General features: G+C 34.0%; 4 protein-coding genes across 4 annotated transcripts; 3 read left to right on the forward strand and 1 right to left on the reverse strand.

Annotated features, from left to right (window-relative positions):
• Positions 1-2673: 2673 nt before the first annotated feature.
• Positions 2674-3921, forward strand: LOC140179439 (serine/threonine-protein phosphatase 7 long form homolog). The gene is made up of 3 exons (XM_072218324.1): positions 2674-3230; positions 3310-3397; positions 3499-3921. Exons 1-3 carry the CDS (start codon positions 2674-2676, stop codon positions 3919-3921), a joined length of 1068 nt encoding a protein of 355 aa, XP_072074425.1.
• A 3414-nt stretch (positions 3922-7335) lies between these two features.
• On the forward strand, positions 7336-10970 carry LOC112751515 (putative GEM-like protein 8). Its single transcript, XM_025800674.3, has 4 exons — positions 7336-7689; positions 7795-7863; positions 8077-8351; positions 9407-10970. Exons 1-4 carry the CDS (start codon positions 7608-7610, stop codon positions 9581-9583), a joined length of 603 nt encoding a protein of 200 aa, XP_025656459.1. The 5' UTR covers positions 7336-7607; the 3' UTR covers positions 9584-10970.
• LOC112751514 (kunitz trypsin inhibitor 5-like) lies at positions 10080-11326 on the reverse strand. The gene has a single exon (XM_025800673.3). It carries the CDS (start codon positions 10925-10927, stop codon positions 10319-10321), a length of 609 nt encoding a protein of 202 aa, XP_025656458.1. The 5' UTR covers positions 10928-11326; the 3' UTR covers positions 10080-10318.
• A 6992-nt stretch (positions 11327-18318) lies between these two features.
• LOC112751516 (kunitz trypsin inhibitor 5) lies at positions 18319-19272 on the forward strand. The gene has a single exon (XM_025800675.3). It carries the CDS (start codon positions 18471-18473, stop codon positions 19077-19079), a length of 609 nt encoding a protein of 202 aa, XP_025656460.1. The 5' UTR covers positions 18319-18470; the 3' UTR covers positions 19080-19272.
• The last annotated feature ends 752 nt before the right edge of the window (positions 19273-20024 follow it).

A 20024-nucleotide genomic window follows, 5' to 3' on the forward strand; every position in this document is an offset into this window, starting at 1 on the left:
GACAAATCATAGAGTATGTAACCTTTTACACTCGGTTTATGACCAATATGCACATACTTGCGTTCTCTGTTATCAAGCTTTGTCCTATGAGTAGTGAGTGTAGAGGTATATGCCAAGCATCTGAAAACTCTCAAATAATCAATTTTTGACAATTTGTTCTTTAAAATTTGATAGGAAGAGTGATTTTGTAACAAAGCGCTTGAAATCCCATTAATTATGTGGACTGCTTGTGCAGCCGCATAATTCCAAAAACAACTTGGCATGGCAAAGCGAAACATTAGAACTCTAATTACTTCAAGTATATGTTGATGATATTTACGTTTTACAATGCCATTTTATTGAAATGTCTCAACACAAATTGTTTGATGCAAGATTCCATTTGAATTGTAGAAAGAAGTCAGTTTGAATTCTGCACCATTATCTATCCTAATTTTTTTACTTTGATATTAAACTGAGTATTAACTAATTTCACAAAATTTTGCACAAGAGAAGAGACTTCAGCCTTTGATTTCATTAAAAACAACTATATAAATTTACTTTTGTCTTCTATTACAGTAAAAAAATATATATATCCTCCCATAGAGGAAGTACCAAGACTCCTGAACATCAAGGACAATGACGTGCTATCCTCGTGGATTAGGCTTCGGTAGAAATATTCTGGAAACGGAGACAATGGATAATCGGCGATTATGTCAATGAGGACACTACTGTAATCGGCTAAGAGAGAGATGTAGTTCAACACGTAGCGCGTGATCAGGTGTACTCCACCGCCGGGAGCCGTTGTCTTGCACGGTTCCTTCTGAATCGCCGATTCGAAGTCCGATAGCATTGTCCTCACATCGTCGCCAAGCTTCACGCCAAGGAAGTAACCGCCTGCGTACGGACGTTGGCGGTTGATTCGAAGGAGAAAATGGATTCGATCTACGGCCAGTTTTTCGAGACTACTTTGTACATGTTGAGGGTCCTGACTCCTGAGCATCTTCTCCGGGGTTTAATAAAAAGAAAAGTATAGGATACCAATATACTATCTGCCAACTTATTACCAACAATAATTAATTATTATATTTTAAACACATGTATAAAGAGACACATTAAGGAAATACATCTATAAAGATACTTCTATTAGACACAGCCCTAAAAAAATATTTTTATTAGACACATTCACAAAGACACTTCCATTAAATACCGTTATAAATCAGAATTGACAGAAATTGGCAGAAATGCTGTTAGTAACGCAGTTAAATAAAAAAAATTTGTATTATAATAATATATCTTTAACAAAATTAACTACAACAATATTTTTATTTTTTTAAACAAAAATCTGATTATTTTCATATATTATTTTATATTTTATAATTAAAAATAGTACTCTCTAAGAATTAATATTAATAAATAAAAAATATTTATATATATATATATATATAGGGCAATTTACTTAATTAAATTGTTTCACTCTCAATATTACGCAAATACATTGTTTTCAAATCCAATACGCAAATACATTGATTCACGTATCTATATAAACCGCTACTGGCAGTAGCGGTTTACAGGTGAACATAAACCGCTGGTACCTGCTGCGGTCTACATTTAATATGTGTTGGTCATAAACCGCTGCTGGCAGCAGCGGTTTATGTGTGTTGGTGTGCGTGCGTAAACCGCTAGAGCCTATAGCGGTTTACGTGTAGGATGGCTGCCTATATAAACCGTGGTGGTAGCCGCAGATTATTCATTTAGAGGGTTTGTGAGGTTTTTTAGAGAGAGAAAATTCTAGAGAGAGGTCAGAGCAAGTTGAGAGCGGGTCCGAGGTATCTCAGCGGCGACCTCCGGCGAGTTATCATGGCAGACAGAAGGAACTTGTATCGACTGAACGGTGTTGCGCATATTGCCGATTCTATTGGTGACGAGGTTAGTTAATAATTATTTTTTTTTTAGGCTTAGCATTTGTTAGTTAGAAAAATGGTATGTAAGGTAGACGTACTAGAATTTATAGATTAATCCCTCTAGTTTGGAATTAGGCTTCGCATGCTAGGATGTTAGTTTAATTGGTTTGGGTCAGTGTGTTGAATTTTTCTTGTTAAGTTATAAATATGACTAGTTAGCTGAATTTAGTTCCCTTCAATGAATGTTATTTTACATGTTGTTGGTTTAGGTTAGGGAAAGAGACATTTGACGTTCGTAATTTATTTTAGTTCGGTTAGTGTATTTGTATGATATGAAGTTTTTTATTTTAAACTTTTATAATATTTTTATAATTCTGGCTGTTATTTATTCAAGTATGTGTGTTGTTATTTTTACTATTGTAATTAGTTTCTATAATTTGAAGCTGACAAGGTTTTTGACAGCTTAGTTATAGGGTTCATAGATTAATTTGTTTACCAGTTCATTATTTGTTGATGGTTTAAGATATTTGTTATTGTTAGATAGGAGAATTTTTTATTGGATAGAAGAATTTAATTGGACCCTGTATTTCTTTCATGTTTTGTGCAGCCCACTAGGTGTATATACAGTGTGAGACGGCAACAGAATATGCCAATGCATGAAAGGATCATCCCGTATTTAGAGAGGGTTGGATTGTACCATTTGGCCAGGCTAAACAGCCAATGATTCTGGTTGGATGAGCCATTGGTTAGTGCGTTCGTTGAGAGGTGGCGTCCTGAGACGTACACGTTCCATATGCCTTTCGGAGAGTGCACAGTGACATTGCAAGACGTGGCATTTCAGCTAGGGCTGCCTGTGGATGGGGAGGCTGTGAGTGGTTGCCTTGGTGAGTTTGAGAAATACATGGAGGGTGGCCGACCAGCTTGGGAGTGGTTTGAGGACCTATTCGGTGAGCGGCCTCCACCGAATAAGGTCAAGCAGATGACGGTACACTATACATGGTTCCACGAGAGGTTTAGGGTGCTACCACCAGATGCGACCGAGGAGACTGTCCGCATCTACGCACGTGCCTACATCATGATATTGTTATCCAGTCAGTTATTTGGGGACAAGAGTGCGAACCGGGTACATATACGGTGGTTGCCATTTGTGGCAAACCTTGATGACATGGGGAGGTATAGCTGGGGGTCGGCCGCTTTGGCTTGGTTGTACCGATGCATGTGTCGGGTAGCGAACAGAAATGTGACTAACCTTGCGGGTCCCCTCCAGTTGCTGCAGAGTTGGATATTCTGGTGGTTTCCGTCTTTGAGGCCGTCCGGGTTTGAGGTTTTCTCTTTTCCGCTGGCATCCAGGTATGGGTTATATTTTTTTAATGCTTAAAAATTTCATGGGCGGTTTTTTAAGTTTGTGGCTCATATGATTTACATTTAGGTGGTCTGCCTACTTACCTCCGAACGATGGCAAGGAACAGAGGGTCTTAAGCTATCGACTTACATTGGATCGCTTGACCGCTCGTGATGTAAGTATTATACTAGTTAAGGTTTCGTTTCTGGTTTGCTATCGAGTGGTGACTAGATATATACTTGTTGTGGTAATGTCTGATGAGTTCTGAATTTTCAGATTGTATGGGAGTCCTACTCCGCGCTTGATGTACTTGCCGTAGTCCATCCGGAGATACTTACAGAGGAGCATAGTCGCATATGGCGAGCGGTCACTACTTTGATATACTTTGCAGTCATCGAGTGGCATCAGGTTGACAAGGTTGTCCCACAGCTGGGTGGAGTGCAGCATATCCCCGAGGTTGCTTTGAACGTAGACTGGCTGCATGCTAAGGACAGGAGGGGAGGAGATAGGTGGTTCCCCCATTACTATCAGGTCTGGCATTTACACTGGGGGAACAGACTTGATGCAGTCATTGCTATTGAGCGAGTGGCAGATCCCGATCCCTCTGCTGATTACTTAGATTGGTGGTATCGCGAGGCTCATCGGTTCCTTAGCCTAGGGGCAGCATTCGTGGATCCCAGGGCATGGCAACAGGGGTAGTGCAGCGCCTGGAAGTATCCACAGTCGCAGGTGCGATCCCTTAGAGAAACCCGATAGCTACCCAACGAGAATTTGCCCGTGGGGGTAGTCTCAGCCACTGTATAGTCAAGTTGATGCCTATTGAACACAGTCACGGTGAAGCACCTCAAATCCTTCAAGTTCCGCTCAATGGCCTTAACTAGTGCCTGCGAATACCGGTGCCCGGACCCTAATTGTGCCTCTGCCGTCTGCCCCCGGACAACAAACAACTCCGCCAGCCAGAGATAGGTCGACTTAACCAAGGACGTCACTGGTAGATTTCTTGTGCCCTTCAAAACAGAGTTCACACACTCAGAAATGTTGGTCGTCATGTGACCATATTGTCTCCCCCCATCCTTGTGCTGTGTCCACCTCTCATACTCCATCCTGTTTGCCCAGTCGCACATGGTCGGGTTCTCTGTCCTCATTATATCAAACCAATAGTCAAATTCTGCTTCTGTCTTTGCATAAGCGGCATTTACCAGCCACCTCCTCGCATCCTGTCCCTTGAAAGTAAGGGCAAAATTTGCAGCAACATGCCGAATACAAAATGCCCGATAAGCATGGGGAGGTCGCCAACCACTATCGGGAGACTCCAGTGCAGCCTTGATGCCGTTGTGTCTATCAGAGATCACGACAATACCTTGCTATGGAGTAACATGTCTTCTAAGATTGGATAGAAAGTATGACCAAGACTCTGCATTTTCCCCCTTCACGAGTGCAAACGCAACAGGCAAAATATTCGAGTTACCATCCTGAGCAATCGCCAACAACAATGTCCTGCCATACTTACCATACAGGTGTGTTCAGTCGATGCTTACAAGCGGCTTACAGTGGCAGAATGCCTCAATACATGGAGGGAATGTCCAAAACATGCGATGAAAGTAGACTTTATCTTCATCAACCAGGTCACCCACTCTAACCGGGGAGGTCTTCAGCAGAGCAACAAAACCATCCATGGTGGATGTGACCCCAATGATCCAGCGTGGCAGGTCCGCATATGACTCCTCCCAATCGCCATATATCTGCACTACTGCCTTCTGCTTCGCCAACCACACCTTCCGATAACTAGGCCTGAATCCATATGTCGCCTCCGTTGCCTCTTGCAACACCTTAATCGACACCGACGCATCAGCTCTAACCAATGGAAAGATTCTCGCACAGATGACATGATAATCAAGCTGCTTGTGGTCGCTCGATATCGATGTGGCCATACACGTGTGTGGTCCGTTGTACCTCCTAACTTCCCATGTGGTCTTCCTTTTCCGCATGACTATCCGAATCAACCACGTGCACCCGTTACCAAACTCCTTGCATCTCCCTTGGTATTTCAGATTGTCTGACTCCATAACCTTGTACTCAACTCTACGCCGAATGCTGTAATCTTTTACGCTCAGCACGGCTTTCTCCTTACTCTGGAACGATTGGCCAATCTGAAATTCAGTCAAAGGTGTCCCATCATGCATCCCCTGCCCATCGAATGTTGCCTCTACATTCTGGTGTTGGCCGATGGCTTCCAAGTTCAAAGACGACAGGTGGGGAGGGTACTCTTGTGTTCCAGAACCGGAACCTCCATGGGTTGTACGTGTACCTCTTGGAATATCATCATCACTGTCCCCACCAATATCGACCGGCTCCTCATCCGAATCATCGTCACACAGCGCATTCTCAACTCGATCCGGTCCGGCATCAAACTCAAAATCAGGCACAACAGGAGCCACACATGCATGAACAGCCCCAGCATGTTCGGGCTCAGGAATCGGAACTGCCGCTGCTACCACATGCATCGATGTCGAGGCACCACCGACTGTGGTCGACTGAGGATTCGGTGCCGATGCTCCAGAGCTCTCCACACCATCTTCCAACTTCGCAAGCAGCTCAGGTATCCTCACCTCTAGAAAACTACGCCTGCAGTGAAACAAGACCTGCAGGTCTTCATCCGACCCTATCACGAAAGTCTCATATCTCACACCAGTTGACACAACGGCAATAGGAATCTTGTAAAATAACTTTTTTACCCACTTTGTCCCACAGGTACCGAGCTTCCGTAATATGCTTAGCTTAATCTCTGCCAATGTACTCGACGATCGGATAAAAATACTAAGTGGTTCTCTATCTGTGAATTTCACACCATGCCTTTTGCTCTTTTGAATTTTTCCAGAGCAGTGAACCAAAGCTACAAAACTATCCTCCCCCTCCATTTGTGAATAACACTCTACCTCTCCATATTTGGCCCCTCCATGGTTTATATAGGCAGTCCCATTCAGACATGCTTAACGTAAACCGCTATAGGCTCTAGCGGTTTACTATCACACACGAACACACATAAACCGCGGCAGGTACCAGCGGTTTATGACCAACCCATTTTGCACGTAAACTGCGGCTGGTTGTAGCGGTTTCTGTTCACCTGTAAACCGCTACTGCCAATAGCAGTTTATATAGATACGTGAATCAATGTATTTGCGTAATATTGAGGGTGAAACAATTTATTTAAGTGAATCGCCCATATTTATATATTTTTATATTTATATTTATTCATATTTTGACAAGCTCTTGTGTGTTACAATATCTATCAAAGTTAACTTTAATTTTTTATTTTTTTTGTTTCAAAGCAACAGCTTTCAACATTAATTAATCATCATAAAAAAATATAAAATTAAAATGAATATTCAATGCTTTGAATATTTTCTCCTCCGTTATAATGGGTTCTAGATTCATCAACCGCCAAATAAGGAATGAAAATATATATGATTTTCTTAAGTTGACTACATTTTATTTAGAATGACTAGATTGAACTTTGAAGATAAGAGAAATTTTTTTTTAAATTGAGGAAATTAAAAAGTGATTAAATAAAATTAATTATTATTAAATTTATAATTTTTATTATATATGAATTTTATTATTATCTTAATTTCAAAATAATTAATTCTAATCTTATTTTTTTATTAATCTCTTTATTTTAGAGGATTTTGATCCAAGATATACAGGGGCCATTCTATCTAAGTATTGGAGTGATTATAAATTGAAGTTTGAATGTAACAAAATTTTCAATCTGAATGCGTATAACTGGATGTGTCTTCCATGAAATTTACGTGGTAGGAAAAATTCAAGCATTTATTTTTTTTCTTTCTTTCTTTCTAGATTTTGAATGTTCTCTTTTTCTCAATGCAGGAAACTTATTGTTTATCGCAGAAGTCCATGATTATGATAGTCAGCATTATTAGATCAACTAAACATTGAAAAATTAATCAAAACCAAGACCAAAAAGTTGGCCAAATTTTTTTTATTTGAAAAAAATAAATTGGCTTTCACACCTTCGGCTTATAATTCAACCTTGTTATTTGTCAGTAACAAGACTTCATATTTCAAGAATTAAGATGACATTTTTATTGTCTACCTATATTTTTTTTTTATATTTTTTTTTTGTCTTACTAGAAGCATATAGTAAATATTTTATTCTTATGCTTTGTGATCTTAGTAGTTTTCAATGACAATGATTTCTGTGTTAATAATATTTATAATTTCAGACTTTGGTTTTTTCAAACCCCTTTAATCAGATATTACCTTGGACGGCTGTAACAAGAATATAGCAAATATAATCTGTGTTATATTTTTAAGAATTATTCAAACTTGCATATTAGGTGTTTGAGATTTGTTTTCACTCACTCATGATGAAGTCCTTTGGTACCTCTCCTAGGAAATGCTTTTCAAGTTCCAACTCTGACGATAGCTTTGAATCCACCATAACAAGTAAGAATCAACTATCATTATTCCTTGGTAACCCTCATCACATCAATAAATACTCACCATCAAATTGATCAATTGATTGGGTTCTCTTTCATTTTCAAATTGCAGACAAAGAAAGTGTAGAGAGTGGCACAAGAAAAAAAGGCAGCAGTTTTGCATCTAGAATTCATGAACATGGTAATTCATATGCACTTAATTTACTCTTTCTTGTTTACTGAGCTGACTCCTTTCCCTCGTCATTGGATGAGGTAGTCCTAGATCGATCCTTTCCAATGATAGAGGGAGCGAGTCAGTTCTTTGTCCCAAAAAGAGTGTTATGATAAGCGAAGATATCTTCTATTTAGCATTTGACCATAAACTTTTCATATAATATGTTATGTGGAATCGCAGTAAAACTTGGTTCAAAACTATCTGAGACTTTAAAGGGAAAGTTGAATTTGGGAAAAAAGATTATACAAAAAGGTGGGAGAGGGAACATTTTTAAGTACATTTTTGGGATGCAAGAAGATGAGAAACTCTTGAAGGCTTCTCAGTGCTATTTATACACCACAGCTGGTCCTATTGCTGGGGTTCTATTTGTTTCCACCAAAAAGGTTGCATTTTGCAGTGAAAATCACATAACTTTTTCTTCTTCATCTGGAGAGTTAGTTAGTGCACCTTACAAGGTAAAGTCTTCATACAGTTAAAACTAAAAAATATAGAAAATTTTGTGTATGTTACTTAGATTATTTCTTTATCAATAATAGGCTTACTATTGTAATTATTTTTTAGTTAGAGTACATAAAAAGTACATAGTATATAAGGTGTAATAACTCAACAAATATTTTTTAAGGGAATTTTTCATTCTCTTCAACAATGAGAAAAACTTATTTCTCTCTGAAGGCTGCTTACGTTTCCGAGTAGACCGCCGGAGATTCTGGACACCTCCACCGGAGATTCTGGGCACCTCCACCGGAAGCACCTCCAAAGGAGAGACTCAAATTTAGCGGGACTTCCGCCATAAGTAAAAATTTAGCGGAGAGAAATAAGTTTTTCTCATTGTTGAAGAGAATGAAAAATCCCCTTAGAAAATATTTGTTGAGTTATTACACCTTATATACTATGTACTCTTTATGTACTCTAACTAAAAAATAATTTACCTTATGACGGAAGTTCTGCTAAATTTGAGTCTCTCCCTTGGAGATGCTTACGGTGGAGGTGTCCAGAATCTTCGGCGGTCCACTCGGAAACGTAAGCAGCCTCAATGAGAATGAAAAATCCCCTTAAAAAATATTTGTTGAGTTATTACACCTTATATACTATATACTCTTTATGTACTCTAACTAAAAAATAATTTACCTGATGGCGGAAGTCAATTTGAGTCTCTTCCTTGGAGGTGCTTCCGGTGGAGGTGCCTAATTTACCTGATGGCGGAAGTCAATTTGAATCTCTTCCTTGGAGGTGCTTCCGGTGGAGGTGCCTAGAATCTTGGGCGGTCTACTCAGAAACCTAAGCAGCCTTCAGGAAGAGAAATAAGTTTTTCTCATTATTGAAGAGAATGAAAAATTTTCTTAGAAAATATTTGTTGAATTATTCCAGCTTATATACTATGTACTCTTTATGTACTCTAATTAAAAAATAATTACAATAATAAACTTATTATTGATAAAGAAATAATCTAGATAATAGTGTAAAAATTGATTGATTGATTTATTTATATTAAAGGGTGTTCTATTTACAGGTTTTGATACCAGTACAAAAGATCAGAGAAGTAAATGAAAGCCAGAATGTGAACAAGTTAAAGCAGAAGTACATAGAAATAGTTACTGAAGATGAGTATGAATTTTGGTTTATGGGATTTTTGAGGTATAAAAAAGCTTTAAAGAATCTCCATAAAGCAATTTCTAATACAAATTAATCACAGAAAAAAGAAAATTTATTGATTGTAATACATCAAGTAGTTTTGTCACATTAGATTTGATGAGATTGAAAAGTTTTTTTTTTGTATGACCATTTTTTGTAGCTTTAGTATTAATATAATCTGTGTTCTGTCTTTTTTCCTTTCTTTGAAGCAAAAAATGTGTATAAACTTAAAGGAGCCAAAATAGTGATACTAGTTGAAATATGAATTGTTTATAATTTGTGTTGTTGTAAAAGATGCATACCAACCGTTTGATTATTTTCCACAATGAAAAGAGAAGGTTTGGGAAGTTAACATAGGTGGATTTCGATCTGAGTTTGATTACACATCAATTTGTTCAATTTTGTGCCTTTTGAGCTATTACTCATTGACAAAAATTTGGAGAGTCTATGCCATTTGAGCTATTATTCATTGGCAATGCACATCATTGTTTACACCGAGACAAAACATACAAATTTATATTTTGCATAACATTAAAATATCAAACAGTATGTATTAAAATCAACTACTAAAATTAATTATTAATATAAAATATATATTAAAATAAAAAATATATGTTAAAAATAAATTAAACAAATACATAATAATTGATTTTGATAACTAATAACATCTTCGTAAAACTATTTATTCAAGGCGGAGCCTTTTACATGTGAAGAGACTCAGAGCCGATTTTATTATTCTTTCTTTCGCATTGGTTTAGTTGGGCTCAATTCGGTTTGATAGCTTAATTAATTAAGCCTTCTTGAACATGACCTTGAAAGTTGGAACCTGATCACTGAGAGCCAAGTGCTTGGTGCCATCAGAATCAGTGAAAATGCCAAGAGCTCTGCACAGAGTGGAGCAGTTACATACAGAAGGACAGAAAGAGAGGTTATAATCTTTGCCGTCCTTCTCAATCTTGAACCAGTTGACAACGGTGTTGACGCCAGGGTTTCCGGCAACGCCGTCGGTGCTTATGAACCACACGCCGCTCAGCACCTTGAGAAGCCTCCAGACGGATGACTCCTTGCACTTTGGTGCTGACGTGGACTTGATGTTGAGATCCGTGGAAGTTAGAATAACGCCATCTTTGTTGGGAGTGGAAGGCGTGAAGGTGAATGGTGTGCCACGTGTCACTTCGAGCTTGTCTTGCAAGACGTAGATTGGGCACGTGCTGTTCACGCTGCTTCCGACGGTTAAGCCACCGCCTCTGCCTCTGAGAACTGGCAGAATGAAGTATTTGACTCCACTTCTGAGTTTCTGACCTGTTACGTCCAGAACTGGTTCCGCTGCTGATGCTGCCATGCCTATTATCATGGCAAAGCATATCATTGCTGCTATCACTGATGATGAGGACTTCATTTTTGTTTTGAGGGTGATATAAGAGAAGTGGTGTTTGTGTTATGAGAGTTGTGATGAGAAATAATGGTGTATTTATAGGGTTTTGTGGGGGGAACAAGGTGATGTGGCTAGCCATATATAGTAGTGATCAAGTTGTTCAAATGGATATTATTTTTGTTAGGTTTGGCGTGTGAAGCGACGACAGGAGTCTTCTCTCTTCTCTCTCTGTCATGTGATATATATGTTTTCTTATGTTATAAGATTGATCATGTGTATATTAATGCATGGAGTTTTGGTTTAATTTTCGAGTAGAAACTAGAAAGAGAATGGTAGGTGAGGGAAGCAGCCAGTAATGGGAACGGGACTCCAGAAATCAGGTGCCCCTTCCTCTTCTCATGTTTTCCCATCTCCGTTAATCAGAAAAATGTTTTCTAGATACAGTTAATACTCAAATTAAACTGATTTTAAAAAGATGTTTCGATCTCTATTTTTATTTTTAAAAAATTAAATTAGTTAAAATAGTTTAAAAATTACAAAAATTAGTAGCATTAATTAATTTTTCTATCATCTTCATAGCTGACGTTAAGTGACAAAATTATTTATGGTTAAAATTGAATTAGGATTTCAGTATTTAGAGTTTGATTTGAGTTAGTTTTATAAATTTATCTGATTAATTAGTATTAATATGATATTGTTAGGGATGTGTTATGTTATTATTTAAGGACTCACATCAGCAAGAGTTAACCACATCGGTAATGGAGATAAGGAAAAGATTAACGCCACTAATTCTAGTAAATAGGAAATTATTTTAATTATGGACTAATTTTTGAAAACCAAAATAAGATCGAAATAAATTTGACTATTAACTCTTTTTAGTTATTTAAAAAAATTAATCAACAACTAACTTTTTTATCAGTATGTAACATATTAATTAGGATTGATTTTTGTAAATAAAAAAGAATTTCATGTGAGAAGAATTTTATTTAATAAATAAAGTTCTCAACTCATCAACTTAAATTAATTAGAGTGTAATAAAATTTGAATATAGGTAGCTTTTCCTTTTTTTTTTAATTCTTTTGGGTAAGTTTTAAGGAATGAACAACATAGAATTTAGACGCTTTTTATACATTTAATTTGTTGAAAACTTACATCCGAAGTAATTTCTCCTTTTGGGAAATTTTCTTTTTGTTCCTCGACAACAGTGAAACCAGTTTTGAGCACATTACTCCTATAGGCTATAGTTATACTACAAACAAAATAATTGAATTAATATTAATCATGTGATGACCACCATGATTAGAAGGTACGTACTAACTAATGACATTTTATAAACGTGGGAAGGAAATGGTTGGCGAAAATGGTTTTATCAGTCTAATAATGGTTTAGCTAGGTACACAACAAAAAATTTAAACAACGTGAATAAAGAGTTGGAAATTTGATCTAATAAAGTTAAAAAAATTATTCCACCCAAATTATTCAATTAAAAAATTTTATTCAATAATAAAAAAATTTAACCATTTATTATATCTTAATTTATCAAAACATCAGCTTTTTCCCAAACCCTCTATCGTCGCTGTCGTCGTTTGATCTCCAATAAACTCCATCGTTATCGTTGGGATCCTCCTCACCGCTAGTTCGTCAACAAAGACTTTTATAATTGGCGTTGCTCTCCTCCAGACTGAAAACGAACGGCGCCGTCGGGCTCCTTCTCGCCATCGTTGTTTGGTTTGCCACGCACCGTCACCGGCGTCACTCACTCCTATTGAAAATTGAATAGCCATCCACTTAAGGATAAAAATAATCATCCGTATATCTAGTGAATTGAACATTTAGTATATTTTGTATATAATTAAACCCAATCCAATCAAATAAACATCCACATAATTATTAAAATAACTATCTGCATACCTACTAAAATGACTATCCGATCCTGAACTAGCCATAATTGAATACCAAAACTTGGACTCAAGGAAGTGGCGAACGAACGGACGGAACTCATCGGAGTCTCCAATGGGGAGAGTGGCATCGTCGTAGAGTTCCTGAAGTTCGGAATCAACCTGAGAGAAAAGGAAGCTGATGAGGAGGTTAAGCATGTAGATTTTGAGGCCGTAGGAGACGATGTAAAAATTTTCGATCAAGTATACGTGTAGAATGTAGATACAAGCGATGATCAAGGAACCAATCCAGCATGTGTGGCGTGGTCTTGTCGAGGAAATGTTGGTACTGTCGCGACACCGTAAATTTTTATCGCAATATGGCACCATCCGTTGAGAAATAGTCGACGGAGGTGGAAGAGATCGACGCCGGTGAGGGATACAAAACAACGTCACTACCTGGGTTGGAAGAGAATCTCCTGCAGCAGTGAGGGGACAACGATGTCAAAACCTTTAATTTGTGGCAACGATGACAGTTGTGGGAGAGAGATCGACACTGTTAAAAGAGATTATAAAATGTAAAATGTATAATATGTAAATGTATAATCATATACAGAGGTTTAAGTGTTAGTCCTAATATTTTTAAATTTTTAAATTTAATAATAATTATTTATTTAATTAATTAAAATTTTAATTTTTAATTTAAATTTATCTATTTTTTAATCGTTATTCACGTTGTTTTCTATTACATTATTCTCCTACACTTTTCCGTTAAATAATTATGGATCTGGATATAGTTATTTTTATGTATTTTATTATATATGCATAAAAATGGCGAATAGATCAAGGTGCCACATCTACTTCACACTTTCAGAAAAAATATTTTGCTGCTTTTGAAAAATTATTCTCCATGTGCAAGTTCTCAATCATAACCGTATATATATGCACTGACATAAAACGTTTTAGACTGGCGGACAATTAAAATCGTTTTCTTAAATAATTATTTACATTATCAATATAAAAGATAATTATTTTTATTAATATAATATTATATAATTAGATGTTTTGTAAAATAATTTTATACTGATAGTATATTAAAATTAAATTATATATATTTTAAATTTTAAAAGTATCTTTTATTGAATAAACAAAATATCAAAAGCCACGCACGTTCATTACCATTATTAATTGATCATAGAATCAAAAGCCAGTTTTGGGGGTGAGGTATGGCACTCCATATGATATGTTATTGGGATGTAAAATAATAGTAGTGGATAACACGAAGGGAAATCTATAGTATATATGAAGCAATCTAAGAGCGAGATTATAATATATATTTGACTATGACAAAAGGTTTTAACTTGCATGATGTATATATAGGCTAATTGCTTGTATCTTAATTACTAAGATTAGGAAGGTGCATTTACAATATTACTAGCGGTTAAAAAATGGGGATGTGTTTGGATGTTAAAGAAAGTACTATAGTTGATGGATATTTTAGTTTATTTTCCAATTACTCCAACAAGGGTTTTAGCTTACCAAATGTTGTTAAGGACACATTATAATGTTAAATGTAAAAATATATATTAAATAATGATTAAAACTTTCGAAGTTTCAAAATAAGTTGCAATAATAACCTTATTAACATTTTTTTTTTTGGAAAAATTTGTTAACAAAATTTTAACTCTAAAATCAAGTAATCATATTTGCATATCCATCAATAACGATATATGGAGAAATCAAATAATTAAGAATGATTGAATCTATAATCTATCTCATTAACTTTAAGCGAGTGTATAACAAAATAGGAGTCTAAATAAGTTACTCTTTCTTTGGTTGTAAAAAAAAAAAAAAAAAAAAAAACATTTGAATTAGACATAAGGAATGAATAATGTTGGCGGTGCTAAACATGCAAGTGTTATGACTTATGATGATATATAAGGACTAAATAAATTTTTAATTCTTGTAATTTTTAATTTATTTTTTTTTGTTTTAGATATATATTGTAAACTTATTTTTTGGTTTTTATTTTCATAAAATTTTAATATTTAATTTAAATTTTTATTAGTTTTTTTCCCATTAAATTAAATACTACTAACAAATAAGACTAAATGATAAATTAAACTATTAAAGTGGAGCCATCTTTAGTTATTATTATATGAATATTTAATATATAGTGAGCTTGGGGGTATCTAATAATTAACGTTATATTGGACAAATCCTTGCCTTAATTAGTATTTTTGTTTTTTCCCGTAGAAAGATACAAAAGACAGCTATTACATGCCCATATCACATCTAAGCACTATTCAGTATTCACTATTCACACGTCTTTTGGATAAGATAGTCATGTTATATGATTTTAATTTATTTTAAAAATAAATATTAAAGGAGGAGCTTGCTATAATGGAAAATCGGAAAGCCTCTTAAATTGGTGTATATTTTTTCCTTAACGTAATGTTATTTTCACACATATATTTGTATATATTTTCTATATGCAATGGATTTAGTTAAAAGGAAATGAAAGAATAATAATAATCTAAAAACAAAGCTGCTCTTTTCAATAAATCAAAATAAAATCTAATAATGTAAAACAATATTACTAGATACCCTGGTAGAAATAAAATGATAATACTCTTTCATTCTATTATTCATGAGTTAACTGAGGATGAATTGGCTTAATTATGTTTTTAATTTGATAAATTAAAAGTAAAAACAATAAATACGGGCATCTAACTATGCTGAAATGAAATTTAACAAGTGTAACAGTAAGTATAAAGTAGAAATTCGAAAATATTTAGTAATTAAAATAAATTAACAAAAATTAATTAAAATTTATTTTATTTAATATTTATTAATTATTTTAATAACTAATAATTTTCTTTTTTTTTTTTTTGTCTCTAACATCAGTGGTAAAAGTTTCTTTTTTTGGCCAACGCGTATTATAGATCGAAAGTGGTAAAGCAAAGTGGCTTCTCATAATTATTATTTTATGGATCGATCATTCACACAATTATTCAGATATTAATATATTATATATTAATTTGGGCACGTTTTCGTAATGTATTATAAGTTGAGCTAATATAATATTGCTAAAATAAAGCATACGCACGTTCGGTGCAATGGTGCTAGTCATATGAGTTCACACTTTCACATGGATAGTGTTGGCCATCGCACTCTGAGAACAGATAAAAGTATAAAACACCTTTGCGCACTCTCAAACCTTTTTTCTCACTAGTACACACCTGCATTCCATTGATATTATTTGGAGGTGGAATAATGTTATCATTAGATATTTAGATAAAGATGTTTAAATTTTTTTTAAAGATATTTTTTATTAACTGAAATTTAATATATATATATATATATATATATATATATATATATATATATATAATTGATTAAATTGTATTATTTTTGTTAAAATTAAATTAGACAAATTGATTTGGCAAAAAAATTAATAAACCAAATTTTGAATCGATCTAAATTAATATTTTTTTTATAAAAAATAACTACAATAAAAAAAAAAGGATTAAAATTTAGAATTTTTAAAATAATAATAATAATATTATAATATTATTATTATTATTATTATTATTATTATTATTATTATTATTTTAGTCATTTTTTATAATAAAAATATTCTAGTTATTTTTTATAAAAAAATATTAATTTAGTTTGGTTTAAGGTATAATTTATTAATTTTTTTTGGCCAAATTAATTTATTTAATCTAATTTTAAGAGAAAAAGATAAATAGGTCCCTGACCTTTTGCCCGACGGACATTTTCGTCCCTGACCATTGAAAAATACTTTTAAGTCCCAGACCTTCACAAAACTTGGACGGATCAGTCCCTGACGGAGGCATTTGGATGGAGGGACTGATCCGTCCAAATTTTGTGAAGGTCAGGGACTTAAAAGTATTTTTCAATGGTCAAGAACTTATTTATCCTTTTCTCTAATTTTAATAAAAATAATATAGTTTAATCTATTATATGTATTGAATTTTAATTACTTAAAAATATTTTTAAAAAAAGATATTTTAAACATTTTTATCTGAGCGAATGTTATTTGTATTATTTTTATGTATATTATTTTGTATATTTTTTATTAGTAAAATGTATATTTATTTGTAAGACTAAAATAGTTTATTCTTTACGCTGTTTCATCAAAATATTTATGAATAATTATTATAGCTATATATATATAAACCAGTAATAATATAAAATATATATTTATTATTTATGTAATTAATTTTATTTATTTCTAATATTTTATCATTAATTATGGAATATAAAAATTTAAATTAATACTTTTGTAAAAAGTTAAAATATATTTCTATTATTTGATAATATAAAATAAATAAATTTTTTAAATAAAAATATTATTATTTTAATCAATAAAATAATAATTATTAATTTATCTATAATTATAATAATTATTGAATAATATTTTAGTTAAATAGACTAAAAAATATGATAATTTAATCTCATAAACGAGTATATATTTTAAAAATAAAGATGAACATAATATCATTTAAATATTTCTCAAAAAAGAGGTGTTATTTTTTTCTATTTAAAAAAAGATAAAAAATCATTCTTTATCTCTATCCGCTTTTATTCTTTTTTAAGTGTCCATATGTTATGACCTTCCCGTGCACCATTATTCCAAAGATGTCTTTTTTAAAAAAAAAAAAACCTCATGCATACATATGTCCATGTATGTCACTGTATTGCTTAGTAATTAGGTTAGCCCTCCCATTACAACAAAAATTATTTTTAATGATAATTTTTTATTAATAATAATATAATAATTATTACATATTTTATTTAACTTATATTTTACGATAATTATATAGTTACAATTATTATTATATATTACAATAATAATTATATATTTTTTTGTAATTATTATTTTTTTTATCAAAAATTATATAATCATTACTAAAATATTTTAAACAAAATATAAGACGACATTGATTAATATTTAATTATTAGTAAATGTTCATCCAACAACGGTCATGGATCCACTTGCGGATCTCTGATTCGTCGGTATTTGACTCACCCTTAGAAGTGATTCATATGTTATTTCGTGATCTATAAAAGATTTAGACAATTTTGTAAATATTTTTAGACAAATAAATTTAAGAGAATAAGTCTATTCAAATATAAATGAAGAAAGACTTACCCCTTTTTTAGAGATACTTTACCTTTTTTAACTGTTTTTTGATACGGACACTGAATTTAATATTAGAGTAGGCTTGCAGGTGATCCCATCCATCAATACATCGACGATTCGATCGATCATCTCATCTCAAAAGTTCGCATTTAGGTTCAAATTCTATCTCACCAATTACAATTACACCTACCTCTACATCCGCCATTCTTTTAAACATCTGAACAATAAATATATTGGAGATTATTTTTAAAATTAATATTAATGAGTACTAAAAATAATTTTTATCAGTGAGAATGCAATGATGCAAATAAAATAAAACATCCTTATAGTCCAAGTTGACGAATATAATTGACATGGTTCCACTTCCACCCAAAAGCACTATAAATAGATGTATCAATTTCCATTATTCACATACATACTCAAAACACAGAAAAACACATACATCTAATAACACCGCTTTTTATTATACTCCTAAGTCCTATCCACATTAATAGAGCACAAATATTTGAAAACAAAAATGAAGTCCTCATCATCACTCATAGCAATCATGATATGCTTTGCCATGATGATAGGAATGGCAGCATCAGCAGCGGAACCAGTTCTCGACGTAACCGGCCAGAAACTCAGAAGCGGAGTCAAATACTTCATTCTGCCAGTTCTCAGAGGCAGAGGCGGTGGCTTAACTGTCGGAAGCAGCGTGAACAGCACGTGTCCAATCTACGTCTTGCAAGACAAGCTCGAAGTGACACGTGGCACACCAGTGACCTTCACGCCTTCCACTCCCAACAAAGATGGCGTTATTCTAACTTCCACGGATCTCAACATCAAGTCCACGTCAGCACCAAAGTGCAAGGAGTCATCCGTCTGGAGGCTTCTGAAGGTGCTGAGCGGCGTGTGGTTCATAAGCACCGACGGCGTTGCCGGAAACCCTGGCGTCAACACCGTTGCCAACTGGTTCAAGATTGAGAAGGACGGCGAAGACTATAACCTCTCTTTCTGTCCTTCTGTTTGTAACTGCTCCACTCTGTGTAGGCCTCTTGGCATTTACACCGACTCTGATGGCACCAAGCACTTGTCTCTCAGCGATCAGGTTCCAACTTTCAAGGTCATGTTCAAGAAGGCTTAATTAATTAAGTGTAATTAATTAATTAAGCTCTAATTAGCCAATAAAACAATGGCAGAGACCAGCTTGCTAGGCCTTTCTTTCTTTCTTTCTTTTTTCGGTTTTCTTGTGTGAGAGAGTAAAATTTTCTGATGGATCAAATAATGGACTCATCAATGTATTAGTAAAACTCCTCAATAAAACGTGCTTTAATTTACTTTGATTACTACTCATAAGCTAGCTAAACTATCTAACTATATAAGGTAACTAGCCGTTGATGGCTCAACTAACTTCCCTATTTCAGCACCAACCTTAGGAACAGAATTAACTGATTCTGTTTCTCCTCTCCACAATCGTAGCCTTCAGTATAATCCGATTGAGCGGTTGGGATTTAACTTAAACTAAACTAAAATAAGACCTAAAACTAAGCAATGGTAATTTATTGATCCCGCTCATAGAATATGAAATACACCTTAAACTCAGAACATGGCAGGGACAATATAGTAATTTGATCCCACTCGGAGCTTCTTCTAGAAGCGTCAACCACTCGTTCGGGTGAAGCATCAGCTTCACCAAGCAATGGTTGAATGCTCAGGGCAATGAGAACAAGAAGGACGAGTGGACGACTAATGCTAGCAGTGTGTTCTTCATTAATTTTTTCTGTATATATGCTTCAAACTCAGTAGTATTTGAATTAATTTGTATATGTCTTTGTTGTTGATGGATGGAAGTGATGGGAGTTGAAGAAAATTGAAAGGATCTAGAAGCAGAGGAAGAAATTGATCATCAATAGAGGATTAAAGTAAGAAATTGTAATTGAGAGTATAAAGTATTTGTTTATTGAACTAAGGTAAGGTTGGTTACATCACATGAAAAGATAGGCTATATATTTATAGCAGTTGATAAAAACATAAAGAGAACTTGGTAAACTGATTCGTTAGAGAGTTAACTTAAAATTTAAGAAAGTGA

This window comes from Arachis hypogaea, chromosome 15, assembly GCF_003086295.3.
Source record: "Arachis hypogaea cultivar Tifrunner chromosome 15, arahy.Tifrunner.gnm2.J5K5, whole genome shotgun sequence".
In the NCBI taxonomy this organism is placed as follows: domain Eukaryota; kingdom Viridiplantae; phylum Streptophyta; class Magnoliopsida; order Fabales; family Fabaceae; genus Arachis; species Arachis hypogaea.